The 15,463-nt window shown below is 37.9% G+C and overlaps 1 protein-coding gene across 1 annotated transcript in view; it reads left to right on the forward strand.

Moving 5' to 3' along the window:
* The window catches only part of LOC122671045 (alpha-soluble NSF attachment protein 2-like), a 20,188-nt gene extending 5,736 nt beyond the window's left edge, over positions 1–14,452 (forward strand). Inside the window, exons 2-9 of the mRNA XM_043868137.1 lie at positions 64–113; positions 197–269; positions 1,333–1,412; positions 2,093–2,244; positions 6,335–6,494; positions 6,587–6,634; positions 7,050–7,130; positions 14,262–14,452. Coding sequence (XP_043724072.1) covers positions 64–113; positions 197–269; positions 1,333–1,412; positions 2,093–2,244; positions 6,335–6,494; positions 6,587–6,634; positions 7,050–7,130; positions 14,262–14,342 — 725 coding nt within the window. The 3' untranslated portion in view covers positions 14,343–14,452. The remainder of the gene's footprint in view (positions 1–63; positions 114–196; positions 270–1,332; positions 1,413–2,092; positions 2,245–6,334; positions 6,495–6,586; positions 6,635–7,049; positions 7,131–14,261) is intronic.
* The last annotated feature ends 1,011 nt before the right edge of the window (positions 14,453–15,463 follow it).

Consider the following 15,463-nt stretch of genomic DNA (forward strand, 5'->3'; position numbering starts at 1 on the left):
ATTGGAAATACAACAAGTTCATATTATGTGCTTGCTAATACCTCTGATAAATTGGTTTTTCAGGGGATAAAGGTGGATCTGCCTACATCAAAATAGCTGATTGTCATTTGAAGGTATTGATGTACATATTGTTGTTTAAACACTTAAATTATTATTTGATGCTCCTTTTTGACTCTATCAATAATCCTCTTTTCAGTCGGAAAGCAAGCATGAAGCTGCTTCAAGCTATGTTGATGCTGCAAAATGTTACAATAAAACTTCTCCGAAAGGTTATTTTGCTCTTAACACATAAGTATAATTTCTTAGGCTATGCAAGTTATTATTTTTTATTTATGTTATAGTCTGTACTCATCAAAAAGAAATTTGTATTTTCTTATGTACTTAATGGTATCTCTTCTTATAAGTTTGGTCACCTTAGCTTTGTGCCAAGGTTAGCTTGAAGGATGAAAAGCCATTTGACATAAAAAACTATTTGATCAAAAGAATATGACCTCATCTGAGGATGAGAGAGAGAGAGAGAGACATTAATTCAGTGATGTTGAATCTGCTACTCAAATAGTACCTGAATTTTTTATGATTAAGTTCCCTTAAGAACGGACCCAGGTTATCCAAGGACCTGCCATCAATATTTAGCTTTATGACATTAGCTCTAGGTGGTATCTAAAGAGGTCTCATTTACAAGTTATGTTTACATAATGATTTTCTTTAATACATTTAACAATGCACTCGAAAGAAGAAAGGGAGAAGTCTTCTCTGCTCTTACTCTATTAGGTTTCTGGTAGTTTCTGGAGTTGATTGTTCTGATTCTTTGCTGTAGAGTTGACCTTGATTCTACTCCTTGTAACTGTTTGCTCTTTGTCATCTTCAGGGCTTGAAACTACACAACTTCCTCAATTCATATAGAATTTTTTTATAACCCATGTGTTATTTCTGGATATTATTATTGCTGTGTTAAGTTGTTTTGGTATGATTCCTATCGTCATAATGAGATGATATCCATGACTTCTTCAGATATACATGATATGGACTCATAACCTAGAGTGAGTGATGTCATTTATATCCTGAATCAACCTGAACTGCATGAAAAGACCACCTCATTAACTAATCTGTTCTATCTGCTTTTGTCTTTTTCTGTGGCACATTGCCCCTTTTTCTTTTGTTTCTGATGAAATCTTTAATTCTCCTCAAGGAAAGAGTTACTTTTTTCGGACCTGAAAGGATAAAATTTCCACCTCTATCTTAGTTATTTGACCTCATGCAAGCTAGCTTTAATTTATTTCAGCCAGAAGGTGTTCTAATTCTTGCTACTCTCTTATATTCGGTGTTTTGCAGAGGCTATTTCATGCCTGACTAAGGCTGTCAATCTTTTCAAGGAGATTGGAAGGTTTAACATTGCTGCTAGACATTGCAAGGTAATGTTTAAACCATTTACTGGCAATAATCTATGTTAGTTTGATGCCGTCTCTTTTAGTTATGAACCTGGATTCTGAACCCATCTTTACTTCTAGTAAGCCATTCTTTACTTGAAATATTTTTTTACTATTTTCAATAGTTCCATTAGAAAAAATTTCCCTGGTCTCTGATGAAATTGTACCTTTATAGAAATGCTATGTGTGAAACTCTAGATCTGTAACTAGTATCTGCAAGTATTTATATATATATATATATTAGAAGGTGCTCTATTGTACCAGCCTTATGTCCTTGTATATAGAAACCAAATAATAGAGTTACAAGGGAAACAACTCTAACAATTCTTAGCTAGGACTATCACCTCACGGTATGTATCTTTAACACTATGGAACTGCATTTATCCCTTAACTGCCCCTTTGCTAGAATAAAATTGGAACTTTTTTTAGGAATACAGAATGAAATTGAAACTGGGAATCCACCTTTGGCAACTAAGTGCCTGGATAATTTGGTATTTATTATATCTTGTTTTATAGGATATAATAGCTGATGAAAAAGGCCGAAATATCCTTAATAGTATTGGAATGCAATCATTTTTGTGCCAGTTTAAAGGGGAATAAAAGGGGATGCAGTTGAATCAATTCCAAAGCCAGCTGATGTATTGGCTTTACATTGTCATGTGCAGGAGATTGGAGAGCTCTATGAGCAAGAGCAGGACTTTGAGCAGGCTATTGTTTTCTATGAGCAAGCTGCTGATCTGTTTGAAAGTGAAGAATCAACAACATCCGCCAACCAGTGCAAACAAAAAATTGCACAATTTGCTGCACAAATGGAACAGTAAGTCACCTTTTTCTAATTACAAATTAGTTCTTTGATAATGTCATCTTTGTTAGTGAACTTGTTGCTGCGTAAAAACATGGATTTCTTTTCTTTTTTCCATGCGCCTCTTTCCTATGACTGATACCATTACTTAAATATCTCTGTTTTTTTAATAAAGGGGGTTTAAATATATCTTTATTCATGTATATATCAGATACTGAGAGAGAGGAACTGGGCATTCTGACCATTTGAACCACCAAACACTTGGCATGGCACTCTGACGCGATCTGGGGTTTCAAAAAACCCAGTTTGGATCACTTATGGGCCCACCTGAACGGAATACACCCAATTATAGACAAGCAGTGGCAGTATTGTGTTTAAACAGAATCTTTAAGGGCCCGTGGTAGTTAAATTGGGGAAGGGATACAATGGTGATTAGTAAATATAGGGTCAAACTTGGAATGAAAATAAAATAAGGGACTAAGTGGAAAAAAGGTGAGTAACGAGAAGAAAAACTCTTATTCTTCCTTTTGTGACCCAGAAACCAGCGGGGAATTTGCTGGTCTACAAGTGTGAGAACTCTTCTGATAAGAATGCAATCGACTTTAAGTTTTAAGAGGAGAATCCCAACTCCTAATCCTCTTAAATGTAACCAGCAGCAGATCAAATCCTCCACCAAACAATTGGGATTGATGTTCTGAAATCAGATCACCCATACAGTTGCAGGTTCCGACAGCAGCTCGGATCTCACTACACACATGAGATGTGGATGCCAAACTCTCCAGGTTAAGTCGTCCTCGGGTAAGGATTATAAGTACCAAATTTCAGCAAGAAAAGTTGAGAATTGAGGGAGCTCGATTCAATTGTTAAGGGCTGCAAGTATTGCTCAAACAGGGGGAATCCGAGAGTATGGAAAAACCAAGTAACCAAGGGCAGAATATTGAGAGGAGAAGGTGATACAAAAGCACGCAAGGGAGAGAGAGTGAGGAATGAGCAGTGACAGTATGGTGGAGGAGAGAAAAGAAGGGAGAGAAGGAGAACGACAGCCAAGTTGCCCTAGGCCACGCAGGCTTTAACTAAAACAAACTCAATTCTTTCTTCTTCTAAATCCTAAAAGTAGGGTACATGAATATAAATAAAAGAAGAAACCCCAAGTAGGGTACATGCATATAAATAAAAGAAGAATCCCAACTAAATCTAAATTCCAAAAGTAGGGTACATGCATATAAATAAAAAGAAGAAACCCAGTTGGAGCAAGTCACAGTTCCGATTCCATTTGAACGAGCATTCCTACCAATTCCATTTGGAGGGGTAGCAGTAGATCCTGTCCCCTTCATCTTTCTTCTTCTTCTGGAAAAGAAACCTATTCTAGTTTGGAAACTCAAACAATTACGAAACTAAATTCTACGAAGCTATCAGCTACTTAACCTACCCAAATAAATAAATGATTACATGGTAATCCCAAAATAGAAATTAATAAAATCCTAAAATATCCTACAATACCAATGGCCTAAATTTGATCTGGTTCTGGTCTGGGTTCTCAAATGGGTCCAAGCTGGTTCAACCTGGTTCAACCATGAATCTGCATCACAGTCTGCCAGTCTTACCAACCCCATGGACTGGAAGTCCTTTGAAAACTGTTGACTGGTGAATGAAATGACTGATTCAAATGGTGAGATCATTTGGACATTCAAAGTGGAGGACTGGACAGCCGGATTGGATAATGTTGTGTAATATTTGGAAACAAATTTTAAGGGATTGGGCATTGGTGAAGACTCTGATCCAGTACCGTACATAATAGACTAACTGCCTCTAGTCCAGGCCCAAACTTTTGTAGACCCCAAGATCCCATGCTCACATGTCATGTTTCACCCCAGTCGGAATTGGCCAAGTGGGAAATGAAGCTTTGAATCCAAGGGTAGCTAGAGGGTGCATCCAATGCAAGAATCCATGCCGATTGGGATGGGGTTTATATGATTGATTTTGGATCTGAAATTTGACATGTGGCCAATTTGGACCATACATTACCTCTTCTTTTATTCAACGGTCAGAATTGCCATATCATTCTACGATGTGGCACAACCAAGGTTCCAGGTTTCTGTTTTGAGCTTGTTTTCGACTGAAACCAAAAATTCAGTCGAAACCTATACATATTTTCCCGCAAGTTTCAATGGTTGGTTTCGAGGGCCAAATTAGGCCCTGGAACTTTGAGGATATCCTATTTTGGGCCCACTAAACATAGTGGAACCCTTATATTTTAAAAAATCACACCCAAAATGGTAGTTTGACTTCGAACCCTAGGTTGGTAGTATACGCTTTAAATATTCTTTAATATGGCCAATTCCACATAATGTTTAGTATTAGAACACATATAATTCAAGTAAAACAACTTAAATATGCATTAGGAATGAATAGATGTCAAATTGTAAACCATATCATAAATCATGGTCATTTATGGTTTGTTACAAAAAGTCAAGTCAACAATGCAAGCAACAAGTCACCCCCATGCCCATCCTATAGTCTTAGGCTCCTAGTACCACAACAAGTTCCAGCCTGGATCAAAACAACTAGAATGTTGATGCTGCTGTCAAATGAAGTTATCCTTTGACCGTATCATAAAAGCTGCCCATGTCAAGTATGGTGGAAGAATGCTTGAAGTCGTCCATAGAAATTGAAATATTTAATTTTCGGACAGGAAAAAAAGGTGACTACGTGAGGCTGTAAATCGGTCAACATGTCCAACATATATAAAGTTGATCTCCAAACACTAAGTATTAACCCCCCCTTTTTCACAGTTTTGTTGCAAGAAAATATTTTCTTTCCATAAAATAAAAAAACATTTTAAAACACAAAATGAATTATGCCTTCGTGATGTCATAGATCGGGCTATGGTCATATAAAAAAGTGATTGCAACCACCAAGTGTTTATCCTAATTTTTTTGCAAAAATAGTTTTTGGGAGAAGTGATATACCTCCAACTTTGAATCTTGCACTTCCAACAACACAGCAAATCATCGCTTACACTGTGTTCCTCTACTGCCCAAGTACTTGTTCTAATCTTGAACAACAGTGATTTGTCCCCCCCCCCTCCCCTTTTTCACAATTTTGTTGCAAGAAAATATTTTCCTTTCCATAAAATTAAAAAACATTTTAAAACACAAAATGAATTATGCCTTCGTGATGTCATAGATCGGGCTATGGTCATATAAAAAAGTGATTGCAACCACCAAGTGTTTATCTTAATTTTTTTGCAAAAATAGTTTTTGGGAAAAGTGATATACCTCCAACTTTGAATCTTGCACTTCCAACAACACAGCAAATCATTGCTTACACTGTGTTCCTCTACTGCCCATGTACTTGTTCTAATCTTGAACAACAGTGATTTGGCCAAGAAAGACCAAAATTGGGTTTTCCAAGCTTCTAAGTTGAAACAAGGCGAAATGAATGAAATGTGGTATTTAAACTTGAGCCAAAGTAAACTTTAGACCGAAATTTCAGCTAAACGAAACTTTGGACTGAAATTTCAGTCAAAACTTGATCATTTCTGAGTATCGCATAGGGTTTCATTTCAACCCTTTGCGAAACCGAAATATTTTGTAAAGTTTTGGGAAATTTCACCAAAACCTTGTACCAAGGGCACAACTAGGTCAAGAGAGCCTCCTGACAGGATTGTGTTTTGACATTTAGTTTGAAATTAATTTATTATGGGAGTGGGTTTTGTGGACGCAGTCTATGCATGGAATTGGTGGAGGGCACCTGGTCTGCCATGTGTCAGGTCAGATGGGGCTGAAATTGTATCAATAGGTAGACCCCAAGTTACCCTCCTGACATCCAAATTTCAGCCCATTGGAGTTGGCCATGTGGAAAAGCAATCCTTTAAAAAAATCCAGACTACCAGAAATGTGCACTGGTGCATGGACACAGTGACACACATGGGAGTGTATGCCTATATATAGGAGGGTTACCAGTCATGTTGTTTACACTCATTGGTCCCCAAAACAAAGTACTATTTCTTATAGATAATGTTTTGCCTCTCGGCACTCATCTCTGCTTATTTGTGCTTAGAATACCAATAAAATATATCAATAATTCTTGTACTTTTTTGCAGATATCAGAAGGCAATAGTGATTTATGAAGATATAGCACGCCAGTCAATGAACAACAATCTTTTGAAGTACAGTGTTAAGGGGTATCTCCTCAATGCTGGCATTTGCCAACTTTGTAAAGGTGATCTTGTTGCCATAAACAATGCATTGGAGCGATATCAGGTCTAAGTTCATCTCAAATTTGACTTGTTGAAGTTTATGCTTTGTGAGCCACACTGTCACAGTGAATCTAAATGTTATGATTGCTTGTGCAGGAATTGGACCCTACTTTTCCGGGAACGCGGGAATATAAGCTATTATCTGTGAGTGTTGGCTGTATAACCTGACTTGACTTTCATATGCCTTCAGTTATTTTTTTTTACATTAGAAATATATTGAGCTAAAATTGTAATTCAAAAAAAAAAATGAAAGAAAAAACCTATGTAACTTGCACTATGTTTTAGATATGCTTCAAGTTTTGAAGTTACTTATGGGTTGTTTGATTTGGAATTAGTTGTTTAATAAGTAGTGAGACAATATTCATTTAGTACTTCAATCCCCCCCCCCATATCTCTTTTCTTGCATTATAATTGCTGTCAAGCAATGAAACTGCACTGTGTTGTTCATTTTTGACAAATTCCTGAGTTTTATCTTGTTATTGCTTGGCTATGTTAAATTCCATATTTACCCATGGTCTCAGTACAATAGTTACACTGAAATTTATGCTCTCTGTTGCAGGATCTTGCTGCTGCAATTGATGAAGAGGATGTAGCAAGATTCACTGATGTGATTAAGGAATTTGATAGCATGACACCACTGGTATATCTCCAAATCTCGCTGCAATTTCAGTTCGTTTAGTAACTCTTTCTACCTCCTGGCTAAAGGGGAAAAAAGGGATTCTGGTCTGAGTTCTGGTGAATATTTACAGTTCAATGGGCCCAAGTGGGTCCAATTTGGCATATTGATTGATCCTAATTTGGGATTATAAATTGAATTTTGTGGATAAGCCTAGCAATGAAAAAATAGTTAAGGTTTACAGATATTGTTTCATTTTTTGTTTCCTTGGAGTTGGTTTCTAAGTTTTTCATTTGAAAACTATTTTTGGGTGACACAGAATGCATATTTTGGTTGAGTTAATAATATCTTAATTTAGGATATCATAACACTGCTGGTGTACAATGAAGAGTAATATAGGATCCCTCAGTTTTAGGGTTTGAGGAATGAGATTTAGACTACATGAAACCAAGTAAGCACCTGCAGGCTGTCAAATTTTATCAATTGAAGATTTTGGAGAGAAAATGAGGAAGCTAATGCCATAAAAGATATTTGTGTTCATGCTCCCCTGTTCTTCTGTTGATTCTGTGGTGGAAATATGGTTCTACAGTCTTTGGTCATATGCCTGTAGTTATTGCACCTGTGGCACTCAACCATATTCTCCATTAGGGGAGCAAATGAGTTCCTGCCAACAAAGTTCATTGGACCCAAGTTGAGTCTGCAATCTGCTAATCTGTGTCCAAACTTGTTGCACTTGAAGCAATAGCCTTGAAATTAGTTGCTCTGTCTCATGGGCTCTCTCTGCCATCTGATACGAGCCTTATAGCTGTCAAACCTTCTCGGTCTTTGATGCGTGGGTGAAACCGGGTTTGTCCACTCCTGTTTTGCATGCATTTTATGGTCGCCTTGCATGGTTAGTCTTATGGGGTAGAGCTTGGTTAACCCTTCTGATTTGTCCCACCATCTTAGCTCGACTTTGGTCAACTTTCTTCATTTGCTCTTTTGTGCTCATTTGTGCCTTCGGTTTTTTAGTCTTCTTGTCATTTAATCTTTTGGGATTCTTGAATTATTCCCTAGCCTTTAGCTTTGACATTTTTTGATGACTCACCACTTCAAAACGTATACCAAACTTGATATGAGTTGGTCTTTGAGCACTGAGGATCTCATTGAGCTCATAGTTGTCAAGGCGGCAAGGCAACCCAAGGCGGTAGAGGGGTGCCTAAGCGCTTAGGCGACAAGGCGTCTGCCTAGGCAACCAAGTGTTATTTTTTATTTCCCCTCTTTTCTAACATTATTAAGTATGGTACAATATATACCTTATATCATCAAACCTCAACATTAAGCCACATCAAGTCATCACAAATCAACATAGCAGCATCAAGTCATCAAAAATCAACATTAAGTCGCATGACTCGCATCAAGTCATAAAAAATCAATATTAAGCCACATAAGGTCATAAAAAATCAACATAGAACTAGAAGACAGAAGAACTGAAGAAGCAAGCTATTGGAAATTTGAAACAATCAAAACATTCATTTGGTTTTTACTTTTCTTGGAATTGGTCATGTCCTGGTATACCTAGTCTCCCATTTGGTTTATACTGTTCTTAAAAAATATGATATTATCTATAAGTAAGTAAACTGAATTTAGAGAAATGTTCTTGTTCTCTAAGAAGTTTGACTGGTCAAATGATTTTATTTTTATGTGAAACTTTTTGTATTAAGTAGAACACAAAACCAACTTTCCAACAAATCCGAGATTGTTTAAATCTGATTTATATTGAAGGAGTTATGTTTCGGTCAAACCTTATTTGGTGTGCGTGAATGCTGGCAAAATTGCCTGTTTACGATATCAAAACAAATGAATATTTTACCGCTATTTTTTTTTTTGCAATGTTTTACCGTATTAACATTTATGGAATTTTTAGATTTTAGAAAAACCCCAGCATTAGAAAGTTGAAATTTCACCCCGAAAATCCAATTTTTGTTCTCAAACTGGGGGGGGGGGGGGGTGTTGACTTTTTAACCTTCTGGAATTTGATTTGTTAACTATTTTTTATTGGATTCAAATAGGGTTTTTTTTTGCTTATTTATGAATAATATCTTAGGTAAATGAAATAACAAATATAAAAATATTTACTTAAAATGGTATTGGCATAAATAAGGGCCAAGGCGCTCAATACCACTAAGGCGACAACCACCTAGACCCCCAGAAATCCGCCTGGACACCTAGGCGACGGCTTGACAGCTATGATTGAGCTTACTGCTGCTTGGATGCATTTGAGGAGGTGTGCTTGCCTTAATGGTCTGATCAGCTGATTCTTATTTCTTCAACTCTTCTTGTTGAAACTTTGCCACTTTTGCCTTTAGCACAACTCTCTCTATTTTGAACTCATCAAAGTCACTGGGCATGAGAGATTGCTCCTCCTGTTGGGCTCTTAAGGGTAAGTTCTCTGACTGTAGCCTGGTGAATTCTGTAGACTTCTATGAGACCTGATTCTCAAGATCTCTGTTAATTTACTGAACTCTTCAGCTTGGTCACTCAATTCAAGAACCAACTGCTCTTGTTCCTCAAGATCCTGTGTGGCTTGCTTGTTTTTCTTCCTTTCCCTCTTTAATGGCAGATACGAGTTAGGCTTCCATGTTCATTTTCTGCCTCAGACTCATCACCTGAGGATGATTCTTCCTTTCTTTACTCATTCTGCTCTTTTTTTTAGATGAAGCTTCTCTTTGGTTTATTTCTTTTGGAGCTATATTTTTTTTTCTTTGCCTTGCTGCTTTCCTTTTTATCATCTTTATTATTACTATTAATTATATCTTTATGAGGACATTTTGATGCAAAGTGTCCCACCTTACCACAATTGAAGCACTTAAAAGGAAGCTTGCCTTTGTACTTTACCGTACCTTCATTAGTTTTTTGGTAAATGAGCTGTGATCTCATCATCACTGCCCTCCTCATCTGACTCCTTGATTTTCAGCTTTTTCCTTTGCCTTGAAACCAGCCTCTTAGATGTGGATTTGCCTTCGCCTATTCTCATCTCATAGGCTATGAGTACTATACACTTCATCAAGAGTGATGGTGTCCAAATCCTTGGTCTCTTCAATGGCTGAGACCTTGGCATCAAATTTAGGCTGTGGAGATCCAAGGATATTTTGGCAGATGATTGAGTCCCTCAAGTCTTCACCAAGTCCCCTGATGGAGTTAACCACCTCATTGACTCTGATCATATAACTTTCTATAGTCTCTTCCTCTGTCATCTTTAGACTCTCAAACTGAGTTCTGTAGATCTTAAGCTTTCTTGATCCTGGTGTCACAGTGTCACCTTTATAGAAACTCTTCAACTTATCCTAGACTTGCTTAGCAGTGCTACAGTACATCACCTTGGCCATTATACTCTTGTCTAACACAGACATAATATTGTTTAATGCCTTGAGACTATTCTCATAATACTTTTTGGAAGTTGTATCTGCAGGGGGCATTGCAGATTCTTTGTAGCCATTTACCACTTAGGCACACACGTCATAACCAAGTGTTTCTAAATAGATCTCCATCATTCTCTTCCGAAACATATAATCTGTACCATCAAATCTTGGTGCCTTCCGTGAAGCGAATGTGGAGCCTTCCCCTGAAGCCATACTGTTCATTGGATCTCTCAGGTGCCGGTTAAGCTACCTTTGAGCTTGTTGCTATAATACCAATTGTGATAGACACTGGGGCGGGTGTTTGAATTAATGAATTCTAAAAACTTGTTCCCTTAGACCTTACAATTTCTGGAGATGACTTCTCTGGTGCTCAATCATACTGTCCAGCAGCCCTCAATCAAGCACACACTTATCTGCTCAACCTGATTGGTTGGCGCTGGCCATTTTACCAATTACACATACTCAGTCGTGTGACACACCTCGCCCCTCAACTGCAAGCATATACAACCCTGTGGCAAGGTCTACCTGTGTGTACACCCATCCAGCAGACAAACCACTCCATATATCCAATCATACAATCCACAGGCCCTTCCACAACGCAGGATTTTTACGTGGTTCGACACTCTTATCTTTTGATCGCTACAACGACCCCCGATTTACCCAACATAAAACCAGGGGGCCACTACAATGCCAAACTTTAGGTAGCTACAACTACCAGGAAGCTACAACCCCCATGTTCAGCACCCACTGAATAACCCAGTGCAAAAACAATGGGTTTATAGGTGATTGCCTACAATGCTAGCACAAGCTAGTCTAGGTATTCAACAATAATCAACCTATGTCTAGCACATATGGTGTACAAGAATACAAATGAAACAAGCTATTAAGTAGAAACTATTACACAACACTTGCTCTGTTTCGATTCTTTGTACATGGAGGAACTTTGAGTCACCAACCCCTGCTTCAATGGTAACTGCAATCTTCAACTAACTCTTTGATAGGAGAAACTTTAATATTCAAGTGGACATTTGCTTGTGGGACCCCTTTCTTCTTCTCTTCTTTTGCAAAACCCTCTATTGGTTTACATAAATGCCCAACTACCTTTCTTCAAACCTTCAATGTGACAATTCATCACAAAAGAATGGTAGGTGGAATGGATTAATGCAAGAGGCCTCTTCTCACTTTCTATCTCCCCTTTTTCTTCTTTTTAGGGTTTTTCTCCTCTCACGAATTGGCCCTTGTGGTGACCCTTTAAATAGGCAACAATGATTTACAGTGAAAAGTCTTCCATACCCTCGGTGTCGATATTGAAAGCCCCTAAGTCGACATTGAAGCTATGTCGAATATATATAGATGTATTCAACATTGAACACCCCTTCAAAGTGTTGAGCAGAATGTGGTGAATGTCGAGCCCATTAGACAGTCATATTGCCATTCTCCTGGCCTCCCTTGACATCAGTACTCTTGTCGATTTTTATCCTTCGACATCAAGCCATATCTTGAAAGTGTCGAATAGAATCTTCTGAATGTCGTCTTCCTCAGATACAACAGTCGACATTTTACTTTCTCCACTTGACATCGAAATCCTTATCTTGATGTCTAAAGGGCGTACCCAGTGCACGAGGCTCCTGCCACTGCGGGGTCTGGGGAGGGTCATAATGTACGCAGCCTTACCCCTGCTTTTGCAGAGAGGCTGTTTTCAGACTCAAACCTTTGACCACTTGGTCACAATGGAGCAACCTTTACCGTTGCACTAAGGCAGTTTCTTCTTATCTTGATGTCTATCCTGAGCAATTTCTGCAGTCCTTCAAGTTTTGCAGAAACTTGGTCTTTTACTCCACTCAAGACCATAATGCCACCTCAGTTGAATTGTTGAAAAGCCATCATACATACTAGCCCATCTCTGATTGCTCTCACGCCATGCCATGCCATGCCATCAGCCTCTGCCTCTCTACTAGCCATATCTACAGACTATACAACTGATACTTGGCACTGCACGTAGCTTCAGTAGATGGTGTTGACAACAATGACAACCATAGCTCAACAATAAGTGGCTAAGAACAGTGTAAATCTCTGAAACTACTAACCTCTAAGACATGAAATTGGAAACCATCATGCCATCATCCTATACTGTATAATACGAGCAGTGTTTAAAGTTCAGAAAACAAGAACTTCAAGTCAGTGTGCACCACAGAGAAAATGAAAAAACAAGGGTCTTTGGACCACAGAGAAAAGAAGAAAAAGAAAAACCAAGAAACTTATCTATACAGTGCCCAGGCCTGGAAATCATCACTCTGCCTGAACAAGCAGCCATGATATTTCCATAGAAAAGTTAGAATTAGACTGCCTTTGTAGCCTTGGGTATTTTAATTTGAAAATAAGCTTAGTACATTGGTTAATGTATTATAATAGCTGTTAAGGGGTTGACTATACGTCACTCCTCTAGTGATGTTTATTATCTGTCAGGATTGCCATGTGGCAGACATGGGTGGGATGACGTGATCACCCCCCCCCCCCCAAAAAAAAAATGTGGTCAAGGGTTGGCCCCTAAATGAGTAAAAGTGCCGTCAGAGTGACAGATTCACAAAAGTCCCACTAGATTCCCTAATTTAAAATCCTGTTTTTGTAATTTTAGGATACTCCCTTTTTTTAACCTAGTTCTGTTGCTCGTTTCAGACTGATATTGACCAGTGAAATGGGTATAAATTCCTTTTATCACATAGAGCAATGATGCCCATTCGTATCTGCCAGATGGCAAATGAGCATGGCCTTGTGACAGTGTAAACGTCTTATAATTGGTTATAAAAAAAAAAGGTCTTCCATGACCCCATTGATGGCTAAATATTTGAACACCTGATTTGTGTCAAATTAGAAGCTTCAAGGTCCTGTGATCCATTTTATACCGAAGATATCAGGATCTGAACAGTGTCTTTGTAAAGACATTCTTGATAGAGCCAGAAAGTGTTTCTCTAGTCCTTGGAGAAAAATGCAATTGAGTGCTGCCTCCCCTCCCTCCCCAAAAAAAAATTTTAAAAAAATCAAATAGCATGTTGCTTCTATATGCATCAGTTGAAAATAAATTTAACAGTGATGTGAAATGAAATATGTTGAGCTCTGTGTCTATTGTGTCATGTCATTGCTTATCAATGCACAACAACATCCCCCCACACGTGTAGCCCCCTGCCCCAACACACACACACAGCTCTCCACGTGGCACCAAGGGGAGACAACAACACATAACACAAACCTCCTAGCTTTGATACCATGTTACAACTGCTTACCCTAAAAGCTCGAGCTGTTAAGAGCCACAACAATATATATTAACACCCAACAAGACGCAGAAAATTTTAACTATGACTACTATTTCACTGAGTAGTTGAAGTGAGACGCTACCTTGTTTTATTTTGTTCGGTCTAGAACCTTAAATCAAATGGGTTCATAAGTTACTCTTTTCAATAGATTTTTGGAGACCGTTCTTTCTACACAACTCAAGCAGAGTCGTCAGCCATGAATACTAACTTAAGGGCCATACTCTCCCAAAATTAATGATACCTGATATGAAGTTGGTGGAATATATGATATATGTTTTCTTCACTTCTGTTTAATCTTTAATCGCTCCTTCTGTTGACCCCCCTTCTATCTCCCTTTGCCTTTTTCCAGTTAGGCAGAAACATGAACTATGATTTAATTTTGTGGTGTTTATAGGTTTATATACTCTTCTGAATAATTCTGTTCTTGCATCTGTGCTGTCTAGGATGCTTGGAAAACTACTCTTCTTTTGAGAGTGAAGCAAGCTGTGAAGGCCAAGGAACTGGAAGAGGATGATCTTACTTGAATATGTTTCCTTTTGCACTTCAAGGTTTTAAGTTTGTATCGTGTGATTGCATTGTGTTTAACCATATTGGTCTTTGTGTTTGGTTACAGTCCCCGGTCTTTTAGTTTGCTCTTCCTTGGAGTGTTGTGTATACAATTGATCCTGGTTTTCATGTCGCCTATTTGATTACCCATTCGGTTAACAATATGTTCACAAGGTAATGGTTGTTCAGACCGTGATGTACCTCGAAGGATTTGATTCTATGGCTTGTAAGAGGATGAATCATGGATCTATTATGCTTGAAAATCAATCCCTATGGCACTGAAACAATCAAAATTGTAACCGTCCTTGAAAATTGTAGAACCTCTCTTGAAGCTTCAATAAGTCATCCTATTTTGCAAACTCCACTGGTAGGTTGCTGACCCATTTGATAAGCGACTCAATGATGGAATGGTTGTTTTTTTTTTGGTAGAAACCAGAACTGCTTTAGGTACAGGTTAATACATCATGAAGTTTATTGATCTTTAGAAATTAGATGCATTTATATGTTTTGTGATGAGAATCTGATGCATTTATACTTATTGGGTGAGCTACTGCGGAGAACTAGAGCAATGACTATACATATTGAAGTTTCCAATTGCCCCACAATAAATTGAGTGATTGTTCATTTACTAACATGAGCCTGAACCCTCAGTTCTTACAAAAATATAGTATAAAGATACAATTGTAAGCTTTTGTTCTACAATGAAATATCTATAAAGTGCCAAATTATTTATTAGAGAGTTTTCCTTAACACACGATGAAGAAAATCAGCGCTCAAATGTGTTGGCCCCTTATCTTACGATGTTATTCGTACCCCTTAAAATGTGATGTAACAAAGATTAAGATAAGGAGTCCCTGCACCATAGGGAGGAGGGAAACTCTGTCGGATTATTTATCAAGAGTCAATGGAATGCTTAAGAGTGTTTCCATTGCCTGATAAAATTATCTTGTCAGTATCAGTATCAGAATAAATGCCAATTTGGGATCTTCAATTTGGTCAACCTGCCACAGAAAGCTGCAAAGTAGCTCAAATCAGAAAAACATTTTTTCGGAAAATAACGTGATTATTCAAAATTGGGTTTAGATTTACAAAATTATCC

The sequence above is a fragment of the Telopea speciosissima genome, chromosome 8 (assembly GCF_018873765.1).
Source record: "Telopea speciosissima isolate NSW1024214 ecotype Mountain lineage chromosome 8, Tspe_v1, whole genome shotgun sequence".
Taxonomy (NCBI): Eukaryota; Viridiplantae; Streptophyta; class Magnoliopsida; order Proteales; family Proteaceae; genus Telopea; species Telopea speciosissima.